The sequence below is a fragment of the Ochotona princeps genome, chromosome 3 (genome assembly GCF_030435755.1).
Source record: "Ochotona princeps isolate mOchPri1 chromosome 3, mOchPri1.hap1, whole genome shotgun sequence".
Lineage (NCBI taxonomy): Eukaryota > Metazoa > Chordata > Mammalia > Lagomorpha > Ochotonidae > Ochotona > Ochotona princeps.
In genome coordinates, this window is record NC_080834.1 from 40,586,783 (window position 1) to 40,604,384 (window position 17,602).

Consider the following 17,602-nt stretch of genomic DNA (forward strand, 5'->3'; position numbering starts at 1 on the left):
TGGGAAAAATATGTCACAAGGAAAAAAAAAACATAAGGATCCAAGACAAAAGTTTCAAATATTGAATCCCTCTATAACTTCAGGGTCTACAACCCCATAAACAATCAAACAATAATTAAAAACATCTGTATAATATTGATAAAAGTATCCTTTAATTTGTCTAGCCAAAAATTATATAAATGGCTAAAACAGATAACATATCCTATGCTCCAAAGAAATTGCAAAGACAGGCTAGGCTTTAAAGTCACAGCAATTGTATTTATCACCATAGCAGTTTCAGCTAATACTCCCATCATTTTCAATAATTTTTTAGGATACTTATGAAACCATTAGCAAGAAGGCATCCTACTTGTCTGGGCCAGATTCCAAGGCAATGAGTAAGCACACAATAAGGTGTCCAGAAATGGCATGGGCTTAATTGTAATCCTGTGTGCAAATTATTACAGGCCCACTCACCAAGACATGGTCAGCAACATTAACTCCCAAGGTCACATTGGTTGCAAAGGCCATCTCACAAGGGCAAAGAACAATGCCCCAATAGATTACAGAATTCTTAGCAGGGTGATTGAATGTCCATGCAAAAGGGAGTGAGACTGTGTCAAGGTGGTTGGAGAGACATCTGCCAGGCCTTGCCATACAGCTGGAAGCTCCTGATGGCCTTTGCCAACAGGGGAGCTGTTCTCTTCACACCTATATGTCATCCATACCCACTGCACGGACCACTGCTCAGAGAAACTATGAGATTGCTCAGATTCCCTAGATATAAAGTGCTCATGAAAAATGGAGTAGACTTAGACTATCTACTTGCAGAAAAGAATGAAGAGTGTGCATTGATTAATAAATAGGCTCATGGGAGAAAATATCAAAGGATATGTGATCAAGCCAGATGGCTTCATAGTCTTCATTTCTACCAACTAGGAAGCAGCAAAAATATGCATTTCCACCTCCGAATTGCTTCTTTCCCTTTTTTGACCTATGTATACTTATCCTAATTGTCAAATCTGTCTCTCCAGAATTCAACAGTTTCATGTAAAATGATGGTCACACAAGGTCTCCGATGATAGATAGTGAACTTTGAGCTACTCCAGTGGAATTGCTGCATTTTAAAATGACATTCTGACTGCATCAAGAATTAGAAAAGATGGCCCTTCCTCTCTTGACTTGCCATAAAGATTAAAGGATTGAAAGCTCTTAATGATGTAAATAAAAAACTAGCTAGCAAGGAGGCTCTGATGTCACCAGAATCCCTGCCCCACCTCCCTGCCTCACCATCATAACCCCCACACCTTTGCATGCAGTTGATATTATCAGGTCCTCTTAAACCACTGCACAGAACTGGGGCCTGCCCAAAATAACATGGCTAAAATCACCTTCAGGCAATTACAGCATCATTGTAATAGCATTACTACGCCTGATGTTCCCACACCTAACATGTACCTGACAACATGATACTGTCAAGATCCCTTGCCCTCACCCCAACTAAAAAGAAGAGCAAGAAGAAAAGAAAGGTGCCGGGGTCCGTGCAGTAGGTGTGGATGGCACGAAGGTGTGAAGAGAACAGCTCCCCTGCTTGGCAGGGCCCGGGGAGCTTCCAGCTGTTTGGCGGGGCCTGGCAGATTTCTCTCTGACCACCTTGAAGCAGTCTCACCACCTTTTTGCATGGAAACTCAAGCACCCCACTAAGAATTCTGTAATCTATTGAGGCATCGTTTGCCCCTGTGGGATGGCTTTTGCCACCAACGTGAGCTTAAGAGTTAATGTCACTGATAATGTCTTGGTGAGTGGGCCTTTGACAATTTACACACGGGAGTACAATTAAGCCCATGCCATTTTTAAACACTTTATTCGGTACTTAACCATTGCCTCAAAATTTGGTCTAGACATGCAGCACTCCTTCTGGGAGGGGGCTTGAAAATATCCTAAATATTAATGCGAGTGATGGGAGTGAGAGCTGAAATTGCTGTGACAATAAATATAGTTATTGTTATCTTATAGGCTAGCCTGTTTTTGCAATTTTTTGGAGCATAGAAAATGTAGCTGTTTTAGCCGCTTTTATAATTTTTAGCTAGAGGAATTAAGGATGCTTTTATTAAAGAAAAATGTTTTTGATTATTGTTTTATTTATGGGGTTGCAGGGTCTATAGTTGTAGAGGGATTTAATATTTGTAATTTTTGTTTTTAGAATTATATTTTTTCCCTTGTAAACTATTTTGCCATTGAATAATGGGTAAGATGAAGAAATAGAAATGTGGTAGGAATGTACTACTGATTAGCAGGTAATCGCGTGTGCCTTGGCCTTGGAGTCCTGGCTGCCACTCCATGGCTACGTTAAAGAATGAATAATGGCTTGCTTTGAAGAATATGAATACAGTGTTTTAAAGAATTATCTCTGGGGACACCTGCTTAGCCCTGAAGTGCAGACAGAATGACCGAATGTCTGTAAATGCCCCCTTAGTCATGAAGTAAAAAAATAGAACAATTAGTTGCTTGTGCAGAAGCTTGTGAGGTTTTGAGTAAATAAAAAGGACAGCTTTTTCTTGAGCTGTTGTGAGAACGCACCAAGTGTCAGTGTCTGTGTCTTTCTTTATCGCCGACTCCACGCACCCTTCCCGAGCTCCGAACTCTCGGCTAGAGCTGGACTCCGGCAGAAAGGAAAAAGAAAAAGAAATGGGTGTTGTTCAAGCTTCATCTCAAATTCTACTTTTATGAATACTCAATTAAATCTGGCATTCATGCAACATCATATAAAAGGATAGCTTCTGTTTCTTCTTGAACATGTACTTTGCTTTGTAGATAAGAAGTATTATATATATATATATATATATATATATATATATATATATATATATATATATATATATATATTCTTCCTCTGCTGACTTTTTTATCCTGTTCTCAAACCCTTTCTTGAAATGGAGCAAGAGTCTGGATCCGGTCAGCTGACTACAAAAGGAGAGGTAGTCTTACCCTTATTTGGTGAGTGTTTTTGTGCTGTTATTCTGAGTGTGACACCACCCCCCCAAAATCTGAAACCATTTTAGGTAAATTAGAGAAGTGAACAGATAAATACACGCAAGTGATTCACTCATGGGAAGAGAAGAATGAACTAATTGTTTCAGGATGATGAAGTAGATAAAAAGTTTCAGGCTGATGATTCGTATCAGCTGTCACGCTTGTATTCTAAGCTATACATATCTACTGGTGTGTATGAATGTGAATATCTGTGAGACAGCAAGTATAGCTATAAACACAAATGTAATTTCTAGGTCTGACCGCAGAAAAGGACCAGAAGAAAAGACATCAGTACCAACAAGCACACACAGTGATGAGATGCTGATTTATTCTATTGTTACTCGTTGAAGAAAAACAAGAATCTTCAAAGAAATGATTGATACCAAGACAGAGGCAGTGGAAATTTAGCATAGAACTGGCACATCTTTAAGAAGGAAAGATAGAAAGTGCCCCCAAATAATTGTGGGACTGTGCCACAAGAACATAATGGAAACACTCCAATAAGGATGTGGGCTTCGCAAGCAGTCACTTAGTCCTCTGGCACAGCGCCTACTCAGTAGGCATCCTTGTTTTGAATTGTGAACTTCAACTGGTGAACACAGAAACCACAGGGCTATAAAGATTGTCATTTGCAACCATAGCAGTAAACATTGTCTTAGGCAAAAAACATTTCCATGCACTGAATTTCAAGGAGGGAAATGCCAAACAGCACGTTATTTGCATGGTTTAATGTATCGCCACAGATTGCACGTTAGTAGAAACAGAAAACCTGGCAACTATACATTGGAAGTTTCCAACAGACTAACATACACAAATTAACATACTATGGGGAAAAGAGCCATTACATGCACAACTTGTTGTTCAGTGCTTCAGAAGACAGTAATACCTGAGCATGTACAGAAAAAGAACAAACAACAAGACAAATGGAACAAAATATCAATAGGGCAGTCACTGTCAATACAAAGTAAGTAGGTGTTGTTTGCATTGCTCTTGCGAATTTTCTATTTCACACTAATTTCAAAAGAAATGTTTCAACAGCATACACAAATATACTGTTTTATCATCCTCTGGATGAACAGAGGTATAACCTCTGATAAAACAAATAAAAATATTCAAATATTAAAGCTACTATCTTGTCTTTTGCTTTTCTTTGAGGGGCAGTTTTGAGGATGTTTTACACAAATTTGTGGAAATGAAGAAGCTTCTAATTAAATAGGCAAAATATGCTATTCCACACGCTTAATGGTAATGTATTTCCTCAAAAAGGAGACTCTTAAACTGTACTCTTTTAAGAGCACTTACATGTCACACAGGGAGGGGTTTGAAAAAAATCATTTCCTTATATATAGAATTAAAATTAATATTCCAAAGCCTATGGTTTGAACATGAATTTTCTCTTGAATTTCCCCTGAGAAATTAACACGGCCATGTTGAATGGGGAAAATTTCCGAAGCTCTAAGTCTGTCTTTCACTGTGAGATTCTCATCAAAAAGCCCTGTGAGAAATGAAAATGAGCCACTTCTGAGGTGTTTTGGCGGCTGTTAATAACTGAACTTTGGGAAAAGTGAGAAAACAGTAAGTATCCAAAATAAACATCAGATCTGGCCATTCTCTAACTTTTTTTCCTTCGAACCTTAAAATCTTAAATCAAGTTTTAATTTCAAGAAACTTTTTCAAACTATGCCGTATGCTCCTATCTCTTTTTCTTTCTGTCTCCACATGTATGTGCATGCACACACACATACATACACACACACATAACTTTTCCTTCTTTTTTTTTTTCTTCAAGTCCTGTTGTTTGAACTCCTGCATTTTGATAACTGACTTAAAATCTCTCCTTTCTTTTGCATATCAATTGAGTTGTTATTCCCAATCTTCTTAATAATTCAAGATAAACTGTCTTGCACAGGAAGAACTAGCAGGCAGGTTTACTTGGCCAATTTGTGGAATTACATGAAAAAGAGTCTAAAGATAAGCTTGGAGAGGCTACTCTGAGTAATACTGCGACTTCCTAGCGTCACCAATGGCAACAGACATTCAGTGTTGGGAGCAGTAAATCAATAGCTGTAGTCTCTTTTTCCATCTGATGCTCTCATCTTTACTTCAGAAGTCTGTATCCAGGCTGTATCCAGTCTCACCCGCAGAAGCAATTGTCTTTCCATTCCAAAAACACTTGCCGTTCTCTCAAGCTCCCCAAATGTTTTATACCAACATCTTCTTTTAATTAAAGTCCTTGCATAACTGGAAACTTCTTCAGACTGCATCCATTTTCCTAGTTACTCAGTAATTTTGATTCCTACCAGAATCAGACTAAAACCAGAATGGAACATATCAATGGAGTTTCTAAAACACGCTGGATTAAATGTTTGAATTTTAGTGTAAGGAAAATAGAAATCCATACAGTTTTAACCAGGTAAGTAAGAATAATAAGCTCTTTAGTTTAATGTAGTCTAGCTTCCATGTAGTGTTTAAACTTGGAATATGTTCATCAATGATACTCTGATAGTCTAGAGTATGGACGAAATCGAGGATAAAGCTAGTATACATTTAACAATGCTTAGGTGTATAAAAAAGGCAGCACTTTGTGGCAGATTAGCTGTTGGAGATGAGAGAGAAGAAATGGTCAAGCTTGGTTTGGATTAGGTGCATGGTTGGGCATTCATTGGCATATAAACACAGTTGGGATTTAGACATTGTAGATAATGTTTATTTCAGAGGTGATCTATTCTGCCCTCCTCTTGTCCCATAAATACAGGAAAAAATCCCTAGCGGACAGACAACATAAAGTTCATGTGCATTTACATTTTGAAAGAAAAGACAGCTTTGATCTCCTCAGTATCGAATGACTAATTTTGGTTATTTAGTTTCATACATGAAAAATGATGACTCATGTCAATTTGGTTTTCCATTTTCCTTTTTGGAATTTAAGAATGACTATATCCTATATACTACATTATGAATTCAAATTTCTAAACAGTATCATTAAAATGTCAGTATCTTTCTTCATTTTTCCATTATTTTCTCTTTTTTTGCTTCTTTTTTTATTTATTTTTATCAAAAAGGCATATGATTTGTAGAAAGAAAGAGATACAGAGAGGTCTTCCATCTGCTGGTTCACTCCCCAAGTGACTGCAACGGCCAGAGTTGAACCGGTCCAAAGACAGCAGCCAGGAGCTTCCTCTGAGTCTTCCACACGGGTGCAGGGTCCCAAGCCTTGGGGCCATCCTCCACTACTTTCCCAGGCAACAAACAGGGAGCTGCATGGGAAGTGGCACAACACATAAGCGATTCTGGTGTGTGCAAAGTGAGAATTTAGCCCCTGAGCCAACGGGACAGGCCCTGATCATTTTCGTTTTTTAAAGATTTATTTTGTTGATTTGAAGTACCAAGTTACACAGAATGAGAGGGAGAGACGTAAGAGAAAAGAGAAGTCTTATCTTACTCAGTATCCACATGGCTGCAATGAATGGGGCTGGGCCAGACCAAAACCAAAACCCTGGAGCTTTTTCTGAGTCTCTCATGGTAGTGTAGGAGCTGAAGCATGTGGACCGGCTTCTTCTCCTTTCCCAGGCACACGAACAGGGGCTGGATCAGGAGTGGAGCAGTGGAGACTCAAACCAGCACCCATATGAGTTGCAGGGAACATAGGTCAGCACAATGCCATTCCAGAATGGTCAATTTTCTAATATTTTTGTAGAAAGGTCCTTAGTATCTTACGCATTGCATGCTTGTGCTTTTTCTGTTTTGTTTTGTTTTGTTTTTACTGTGTAAATGCATAATTGAAAGTAAACAAAAGTCTTAATTCTTATGTAGTTAAATTGGTCAAGATTTTCCTTTAAAATTTCTATTGACGATAATCCCTACAAAAGCTTTCTCAATTCCACAAGTATCTGAATATTTTTCTCTCAGTTTTTATTTGGTATTTGCTTCTTTGTGTTTGCAAAAATAGCATTTATCTCATGTGAAGTTTGAGGCTGTGCAGATGGTATTGATAGTCCCAAATTAATTGTGTAACCCATCATTACTCTTGCTACTTTAAAATTGCTTTTTTTAGACTGTAAGCAAAATTGCTGCTCTATTTATGGCACTTTGAATCCTCTGTTCTCCTTGAGCCTATCTGTTATAGTATTGATCTAAACTATTTTAACTATTGTGATGTTACACTGAATATCCACTGAGAATAATCCCATTTTTAAAAAAGATTTATTTATTTTTATTGGAAAGTCAGATAAACAGACAGTAGGAAAGATAGAGAGGAAGATCCTCCATCTGATGATTCACTTCCTAAGTGATTGCAATGGCTGGAGCTGAGCCAATCAGAAACCAGGAGCCAGGAGCTTCATCAGGGTCTCCCATACAGGTGCAGGTCCCAAGACTTTGGGCCATCCTTGACTGCTTTCCCAGGCCACAAGCAGGGATCTGGATAGGAAGCAGGGTTGCTGGGATTAGAACCAGCGCCCATACAGTATCCTGGCGTGTTCAAGGTGAGGATTTTAGCTACTATGCTATTGCATTGGGCCCGAATTATTCCATTCTTTACTCTCACTTTCAAATACATTGGCAAGTTTATGTTGCACACAAGTCTTAAATTCAGATTGGCATTTTAAAATTTCATGTTGTTATTTTTATTGAGCTCAGTTTCTCAGATTTGTAGAATACTTGAGGCAACTTTGCTGTCTTGGTGCTACTGTTTTTTTTTTTTAATATACAGAAGTATTTCTACTCACTTAAACCCACGTTTTTTCATCTTCACACTTAACATGAAATACTTTCTGATCTTGATTTGAAGGAAAGCAAATATTAACATTTTAGATGGCAACTTTAGGATTGACTCTCTGGTTTTCATTTACAGCATCTCATTTGCTGATGATAAATTTGCTCCCAGTTTTTGTAAATACTCTTCTTTCTCTTGTTTAATTGCACAGGCTAGTAACTCCAGAACGTATCACTCAATGGTGGAAGTTTGTCTTCTGATTTTGTTTTGGTTTCCCTGATCTTCACTAGAAACGCTTCATATATTTAATAAACAATAAATATCTTACCAGGTTTTATAAAATGTTCTGCCAGAGTATTTCAAAAAGTTCACGAAGGAAATGAAACGATACACTTATTTTCGTGCAATTTTTGAAATCCATGGAGAGGTTTTTCTGCAGGACACACGTCTTGCATGAACGCTTCACACTGGAGTTGTAGGTTCCACTTCTGGGTTTTGCGGTCGTTCTGCATTTAATACCATCAATCTTGGAACTTCCCTCCATGTGTTAAAAAAAAAAAAATACACGTTTTTCACCCATTGCTTAGAGGGAAAAAAAAGTTGCAGCGCAGGGCAGGGCATTGGCCATAGCAGCTGCCAAAGCCCAGAGTTCCTTCAGGAACAAGGTTTGCTAGTGTTGTTCCAGAGAAGGAGCTTGGGGAGGAGTCGGGACACCCCTCCCCCTGCCCTACTCTGGTGCCACCCGCAGAGTTGAAATGTGAGCCCGGGTGACCGAAGCCTCCACTGTGACCGCCTCCCGCGTGCCCCAGCGCCGTGGGGTGAGACACAGAGCCCTCGGTTCCCAGCGCAGTCCAGCCCGCACCCGACACGCCCGGCAGAGGACCCACGCGCCACCCGCCGTGCGCCCAGCCCTGCTCCCACCCAAGGCTCCTGAGGCGATGGCCACGCTCCTGCTCCCCTCCGCTCTTGGGAGCGCAGTTCCCTCGGTCTGAACGCCAGGCATCCTCTCTGCCTGTGCCTAATTCAGAGCTCTCCCTGCGCTCCCAAAACGTGAGCTCAGGCCACCGGCTTGGATGGACACTTCGCGGCTGCCCGGGCGTCCTGGGGTCTTGCTTCGCAAGTTAATGCTGCTCTTTGTCTGTGCAGGTCAGTGCCAAAGGGCGACGGGAGAGGGGCAGAGAGTTGCGGTGCGCGTGGGACGAACTGCGACGGGACCTTTTTGGCAGGGCTAGGACTATGTAGTCCGAGGGAGGTGACCATCCAGACCCAGGAGCTTGGCCCTCTCCAGCAACTTTGGTTTTGCTCTTTTTATTTTTACAAGGTTTTCTTTTCTTTTCTTTTCTTTTCTTTTCTTTTCTTTTCTTTTCTTTTCTTTTCTTTTCTTTTCTTTTCTCTTCTCTTCTCTTCTCTTCTCTTCTCTTCTCTTCTCTTCTCTTTCTCTTTCTCTTTCTCTTGGCGAAGTAATTGAAAGCAACAATCTCACAATTACAGGATTTTCTCTCAAGATAGCAGAATGCACCGACTGCGGAGAAATGCGTTGGATTGAGGGAGGTGTCTGAAGAATTAGAGGAAAGTATTTCGTGTGAACGTACCTGAAGTTTGAGGTTTTACTAAACTTTAAAAAGAAACACATCTGGTGTCTGTTCCATCTCACCATATGTTCTCATGGTCTCTTCCACTTCTCTCTCTCTCTCTTCCACCTCTCTCTCTCTCTCTCTCTCTCTCTCTCTCTCTCTCTCTCTCTCTCCCTCTCTCTCTCTTTATTTATTTATTTTAAATTTGTTTTTGTATATCCTCAACATTCCCCTTTTAGAACTGAAAAAAAAAAGGTCCAATACCTTAATTTTTATTCTTTAGAATAGCGAGTTTGATAGGTGGGACAACTGGATGTGATAGTCAAATATGAGTTTTTTGACAGGTGTGAATTCATGCAGCCTAATCTGTGCTCCCGGATTTGCGCGTGCACTTACTTACAGCTGAAGGTTTCAGACCAAGCAAACGGGATGCTCTTACTTTGTGACTGATGCAGAGCCCTGGATATTCTTACATTGACTATTCATATATAAAGTTAATTGTATCTGTCCATGTTTACAAAACAGTTACAGGTGAAAAGCAAAGTTCTTTGTAAAGTGTTTTCATGACTAACTTCCTGTGACAGAAATCATAGATTTATTTATCATTGTGCAAAGCTAAATGGATACATATTACTACAATCTACCTTTTCATTTTCAAAAAATACCGCACCTGATGTAAGTTGTTCTGCAATGCCGACACCTGCACGTGGAAAGAACTGAATTTTCCATTGATCTGCTCACGGGAGCATCATTATCACTTCCACAGAAAATTTCAATCTCAATTGAAACATAAACTAGTGATTGGCTAAAAGTTGTTGTAAAGATACTTTGGGATATGAAAATTCTGATTCTTATACAAAAACTTGCAGAAGTAGAAAATCACTCCTACATTGTGAAGAGGTTCCACTCTCTAATGTTTTAATAACATCAATTTATTTTGCGTACAGCTATGTAAGATTTTCCTATTTGGAGGGACTGAGAACCGATTGAATTAATATTTTATATGTTAAAAAAAGCTATGTATTTTTTCATTTGAAACAGTGATTGTTTCCACATCCTCTGTTTGTCAAAAGAAAACAAAAGCAAGCAAAAAAAGAAATTGAAACTCTAGTTCCCTTAATCACTGTCATGATCCTCTCCATTGAACTACACCTTCCTCCTGTTCTTTTGTCTGTAATTTCCTCTGCTGCACTGAAATCCATTCAGTACATGTGACCATCCCTTCATTAGTCCTAGGTGCACAGTCCTCCAGTCCCCCTAGACAAGAGCATAAACCTGGCTAGCAGGATTGGTGGGTTAGAGTTTTTCTCCACTTTCTTTCTCTTGAATCTTCCTTTACAAAGTAAGGGCAAACCAACACTGGGTTGGCTTACTTGTCTTTGATAAGACGTATTCAGCTAATAAGTTCTTGTAAAGTCCTTTTCGTGCTTAGTGTTTGTGCTTACCTAATATTTACTGAGTGATGTATGTTGAATGATATATAAAAGTCATTTTTGAGTCTTCTCTAAATACATTAAGTGCTGCTATAAATCACCATATAAAGGTTGCGCCATGAGAGCTACAATCATTGCGTACTGTATGTGTTCAGAGGAAGAAACCTTATTGCTAGTTTAGAAATAATGAGATGAATAACACTCCCGGTTCCTAAAAAGAGATCATGAAATATTTGCTCAGGGAGATTCTGTTGGCGAGGATTGGAAGGAACCACATTGATGAAGGATGGAGAAGTGGAGTAAAGTACAGTAGGATATTATGTGAGTAAAGACAGAAACCATGAGATGAGGTCGTGCAAATATGAATAACTGTTAGGTTGGAACTAAGAGATACAGCTGGAAGTGAAAGATGGAGATGGATGCCAGGACACAGCAGAAACAAAAGCAGTTCAGAACCTTGTCCAACAAGTTGTTCACAGAACAGAAACTGAGTAGAAGCCCTGTCTGTAGTCAGAGCTATTGTCCTTAATGCATTCAATTCATGTTCCATTTGATTAAGTAAATAAGAGCAAGACTGCTAGACACAAAGCATTATGTTTTACTGTGGAGTCACTTTTGGAAAGAGACCCAAGGAAGTGTTTATATTATGGTCCAACCCCCACTGCACGCTACAAAGACAGGATTCGGTCAAGGTTTGACCTTCCGGGCCTCAACCAGAGACTTCTGTCTCCTGCCTTTCCTTCCTGTCTTATCCTCAGCTGTAGCTTGTAAGAGCTGTTTCTCCGCAAGTGTTTGTGCCAGATATTCCTTATGCTGTCCTCCGCATTCCCTAAGCTGCAAGGCTGGTAAGAATGAATGCAGAAACTAAACAACCACTGAGGAAAGTTGGAGATGGCTAATTTCCAGGGATATTGACTTAATAATAAAAATTGTCTTCTGAATCCAATTGGAAAACTCATTCTTTCACAAGTGAGAAAATCCTTCTGAAAGATCCAAATGTTGTTCTTCCTGGAACTGATCTGAAATCAGCCAGAGAAGGTAGTGCAACCAAATAATCTTCGAGGTATTATGCACAGTACAATTTGGAAAAGTTATAACTGTGAATGTGGTTTGCTGTACAGTTAAATCTGGCCTTTTTGCTGGTTTAATTCTGAAATGTAGACAAGCAAGACTACTGGAAAATGCCATAACATTTACAAGCCATAAGGGGCATGATCTAGATGCTTGCTGCAGGTGTAATCCAGTTTCTTGGCTTCAAGTGTTTGGGCTTGGCTGGCTGTGATGATGGCTCAACATATGCTGATAACTCCATGTTTTTGTTGTAGCAGTAGTAGCAGTAAACGTATTCAGAGAGAGTACTTCAAACAGTTCGTGGAAAACGTAGTTAAACTATAACTTGTAAGCAATTTTTAAATCCACTAACTTTTCTTCATAAGTGCTTCTTATGAGCATTTGAAGAACACTCACATACATGAATTTCATGTTTTCTCCACCTTTATAAACTTAACTTTCTGTTCCTTTTTCCATGAACTTTGTGAACTATTCTCATATTCTTGGAGTTTAACACAACGTCACTCCCTTGGACGTCACCTGAAAGGCATTCATAAAGTTTCTTACGTATTAATTGTCCTACTGTGCCAGAAAAATGGGGACATTTGCTCTCCCATGATCTGAAAGACCTTAGAACAGGAAGTAAAATTTAATTGGTTTAACTCAAGAAAACTGAGTTATATAAATATCTGAAAAACTGAAAAATAAGAACATTAGAAATTGAGAAAACTATCAAATAAGTGGATTTAAAATATGAAATGCTCTGCAAAGACCATTGTCAATGTATTAGCTCCTTTCTTAGTCTACATCACTGAATCTGTCTTCAAAATCTGGGAGCGATTTAAGCAGAGGTCTAGATTGTTGCAAAAGAGTTGTTTTTCTTCTCATTTCTTGTTACTATAATCCAGTGGGAAACCTCAACGACTGTGTTCGTCAACCTCTGAGATAGAAATGAAGTTGGAATATATAAATGATTTCATTTGTTCCACAAAAGCATGTATTATTGATGAAGGCGAAGGAGTTTTTCTGCCTTTTGATCATATACATTTGTAATGAATCATCTTGACAAGGAGATGATTTAAACACAAACTGTAGTTTCTCCTTTCGGTAAATCAGTTGCATGGATATATAGACATAAGCACAATACTTTGTATTTTTGACGTTATAACTTTGATAGGAAAGCACAAATTTTATATAATTTATAAAATAATTGCTGTTGCCTTCAGGAATTCAAAAAGGAATGGCTTATTTTGTGATTTTTTAACACACTCGTGCAACTTGAAAGATCATATTACACTAAATTATTTTCTAATAATATATCTGAAACTCACAAATCCAACACAGTTTTCACCAGGTTATAACTCAATGATAACCTTAATTGGAATATTTTTTTACCTTTTAGTCAGTATTTTTGATATAGTTTTTCTTGCTTAAATTTATACAGAAAAATAGTAATTTGTTCTTTTTTAGTTCCAACATATCCTTTTAATTAGAAAATAGTCTCTCCCTTTGTGTAATGCTGGTTATACTTTAGTGATTCTGCAGTCCAACATTAAACTCTTACTTATTCTCAGTTAATTACCTATCGGAAATTCTTTCAGTCTAACTGGACTGTCTGAATGCAGGCTCTCTTATATTACTTTATGTCTTCAAACAGTCAAAAAAATATACATTATTTTAAAATTATTACTATTTAGTATTTTCAGTGTTGAGAACCTAGTCTATTAATTGAGGCTAATTGAAGATATAATATTTAAGGTCAGAAGGCTTTTGTCATTTAAAAATGATAAAGTTATTTTGATTAATTAGTTAAATCATTCATCCATTCGTGCCTACAATGTATCATTCAACAATGATGAGTGCCAGTTGTGTCACTTTCCATTCTACTTAGTGCAGGAAACTTTTAAAGAGTATCTTGCCTTACTCAGCTTAGAGTTTAATGAGCAAGGAAGACTAGTTTCAGCTGTGAGAAATATTGAAGGATTCTGATATGCAATTGAAGATTTAAGTGCACTGAAGTGTGGTCAGTGACTGATTAAGATAGCAAATTGGATAATTGTTTCTGAAGCTGTGATTTCTAAGGTGTAACCCCTTCCTTTTTTTAGATTCAGGGTAGATTTGAGAGGTATTGGTCCAGAGGAAGGAGACACACATGCATATGCACACACCCACATGGAAAGGAAGAGGGAGATTCCACCTACTGGTTTACTCCTCCAAATGGTTGCAATAGCTGGAGCTCATCCAAGCTGAAGACAAGATTCAGGAGCTTCATCTGGGTTTCCAGTGTAGGTGACAGGGAACAAAGCACTTGGGCCACTTTCCACTGCTTTCCCAACAGAGAGCTGGATGGAATTGTAGCAGCTGACACTCCAAATGATGTCCATTAGGGATGTCAATTTTGGAAGTGGAAGCTTAACTCACCGCACCACAACACCAAGCTCAGCTTTACTGCTTCTCTGATTTTTGTGTTGTAGGTGATTGTCTGGCTCAGTGTGGCAAAGACTGCAGATCTTACTGCTGTGATGGGACCACACCCTACTGTTGCTCCTATTATGCCTACATTGGAAATATTCTCTCGTGAGTATCTTGAAATTTGACAAGATTGACACCTTGTACTTTGTCCAGCTATGTTTTGGGGGAGTACTAAGTTAAAATGCTAGGTATGTTGTATTTTAAAATTGGTCATTGGCATAAAGTTGTTAGACATACTGAAACACTCATCTATAATTTGACAAAATGCACAAATTAATACAACAAAGTAAATTGCGTTAAGGGAAGGGAGTTGGAAAAAACAGTATTGCTTCATCTTATGTATAATAATAATGTTTTGGGTAGGCATTATATTACCAGTTTTTAAGGCTGGCGTCAGCATGTTTTTGTCTGTTTTACTGAAGGTTTTGTAAGTTAGTACTTGTTATATAATTATGACCAGTTTATTTAGACACTTGTGTATAAATTTAACTTACATCTTTCCCTTAGATGCCAGAGAAAAAAAGAAGTTATGAATAAAAGCAGCTGAGATATGGAATGTCAGTTTTCTACATAGTGCATATAAAACAACCTCAGGAAAAAAGTTCAGAGCAAAAGAAAGGCTATACATAAATAATGTAAAATAATAAATAACCAACAGCACACACATATACACCATATATACACTCGGACTATGTTGAGTGTTTCTTATTAAAAAATAAGAATTTGTTTCAGAGCTGCTTCTGGGCAAGGGAAATGGAACAGCAAGACCTGCCTTCCAGGTTGTATTTTTGGAATGTGTGCACTTGTTCCAGAGAGGAACACACAAGTGAGACTAAGAAGATTAGGAGCCTATGAACTTCCTCAGTGGAAACCCCCCTGACCTTGGGATGGCAGCAGCCATTCAGCCCCTAATAACCCCCCTGGCCTTGGGATGGCAGCAGCCATGTAGCCCCTAATAACTCCCCTGGCCTTGGGATGGCAGCAGCCATGTAGCCCCTAATAACCCCCCTGGCCTTGGGATGGCAGCAGCCATGTAGCCCCTAATAACCCCCCTGGCCTTGGGATGGCAGCAGCCATTCAGCCCCTATCCTCTTCTGTGAGCCTTGTCCAAGGAGTGATCAGAAATGATGCTCCTTAAGCTGAACCATATGCAAGCTCCACTGGAAGCAGGAAATACGGAGTCCTACATTCCCAGCTGTCCTCGGGATATGCCCATTGACATAGTTTATAATACATCCTTTTTTCGTTTTGTTTTTTGAGAGTACAAAATCTAGCACCATGTAAACTGTGAAAGTGATCTTTGGAGCTGAGACTAGAGAGCGTGTGTCTGAATAAAACCGAATTGAAATCATTTTTGGGGAATACTCAGGAAGAATATCTCCAAGATATATTGGCCTGCAATAAAAATGATGAATGTAATTTAAGCATTCAATAAAAATGCAAACAAACTCGAAATAAATGTTTGCCTTTTGTCTTCATGGATGATTTAGTGCAAAAAGATGAAGCCAACTTTTCTACTTTCTGAAACTGTCAGAATTATGTTTACAGTTATCATGTAACAGTATTTCAAGTAATTCAAAATACATTACTTTAAAAAATATATTTATGTGTTTATTGCATTTGAGATAGAGAGAGCCAGAGAGCACAAAACACACACAGAGGCAGAGAATGGGGGAGAGAGAGAAGACAGAGGGATGTTCAGTACTCCAAATGCCCTCAATGGACAGTCCTGGCCCAGACAAAGGTCAAGTTAACCGAATCCAGGTATTCCATGGAAATACCAAAGACCTTCCTCCCTGAGCCATCACCTTCGGCCTCTCGGGGGATGCATTAGCAGGAAGCTGTTGTCAGGAGCCAAGCTGGGTTAGAATACCAATACTCACAGATGCAAAGTTGGCATACAACGGTGTCATAACCCCTGTGGCAGATGCTGACTCCAAAATACATTATTAAAATGTTCATATTTTGTTTTTGAGTGGTCTCCATATAACAGGTGTTGCTGTTCCTTGCACATGTGTGTGTGGGCTAGGGAACATGGAAACAGAAGCATCCTGGGCTTTCAGGCCCTCTGGCTCCCGGTTCACTTCTCTGTCCCCTAAATGTGACCTGGGTGTGTTATACTCCTCTTTCTCGCCTCATACCAACTCCACTCTAGTAAACATGTATGCAACACAGATTAATCAGAATAGCTAAAAATTCTTACATTACAGGTATGCCTTATCTGATTTGCGTATATAGTCAAAATCATGAAAGTTCTAGGACATGATCTAGAACTTTGCATCATTTGGTTAAGGGAAAGAATTTGTGGAGTAAATCCACTTATCTGTGTTATTAGAATCATTTGTGTGTTCTATTTAAAAAATGTGTTATGGAAAGGAAAATAAACACAGATGGCATGATACTGCAGATATTTAAAACTGAATTTACTGTTCAAAATAGAAACCATTCAGTAAATCCCTCACTAAACAATTCTTAGTACTTTAAAGTGTTTCCCCCTCATTGAAGTAGGGTACATTTTCAGGATTTCCGGTTATTGTTTAATAATTGAAAAGAGTTCTTAACTCCACCCAAAGTTTTGGTTTGTTTTTCAAGTGGGGACAGGGAGGGCAGAGATGTGCAGTAGGTAGGAAAAAAGAAATCAGTTCCAAGAATGCTTACAAAGCTCTGTTACGCACATATTTCCAAATATTACTCTATTGGAATCCAAAAACGATGCTTTCTCTCTTTCAAGCTCCCAGGCACGCTCTTAATAAACCATCTTAATCATCTTAAAAACTAAATGTGTGTTTGATTATCCAAAAATGTATTAAGGAAGCAAGCAATAAATGCAATGTAATATTTTGTATCACACATTATTTTAAAATTTGTATTATATTTTGTTTTCAAAATAAAAATGTTAACTTAATTTAAAATGTATTAAAAAGTGTAGCACATGTAATTTGAACCATTCTAGCCTATAAATTGTAAGGTTTGGTTCACAGGAAATCACCTCCCTCCTCCGAGATAAGGTCTCCACTCCCACACCCACCCCAACTGTTCACTAAAATAATCAGATCTGAGTATCAAAGCTGACAAGCCCTTAATTCTGTTTACTCCAATTGCCTTTGCTGGTGTGCAAACTAATCCTTAAAAAAAAATCACAGGACTTAAAAAAAAATCACAGGAGTTAAAAAAAAATCACAAGAACTGACTTTCATTTTATCTTTTAGTTGAAGTCTTATTTGGATATTTTTTTTATCCTAAATATGAATTCATTCTGGAAGGTAACTTCAGATTCCTTTCCCCACTTATTTTTTTTTTTTGTGTATTTCAGTTAAGTTTTTCAAAATTTACTTGTCACATGAAAA

General features: G+C 38.5%; 1 protein-coding gene across 2 annotated transcripts in view; it reads left to right on the forward strand.

Moving 5' to 3' along the window:
- Positions 1-8,652: 8,652 nt before the first annotated feature.
- CYYR1 (cysteine and tyrosine rich 1) overlaps positions 8,653-17,602 on the forward strand; it is a 123,610-nt gene continuing 114,660 nt past the window's right edge. The window contains exons 1-2 of one of the 2 annotated variants that reach the window (XM_004588593.2): positions 8,653-8,872; positions 14,258-14,360. In XM_004588593.2, coding sequence (XP_004588650.1) covers positions 8,800-8,872; positions 14,258-14,360 — 176 coding nt within the window. In that variant the 5' untranslated portion in view covers positions 8,653-8,799. Of the gene's footprint in view, positions 8,873-14,257; positions 14,361-17,602 lie in introns of those variants that run through there. The other variant, XM_058661731.1, reaches the window with a different exon arrangement.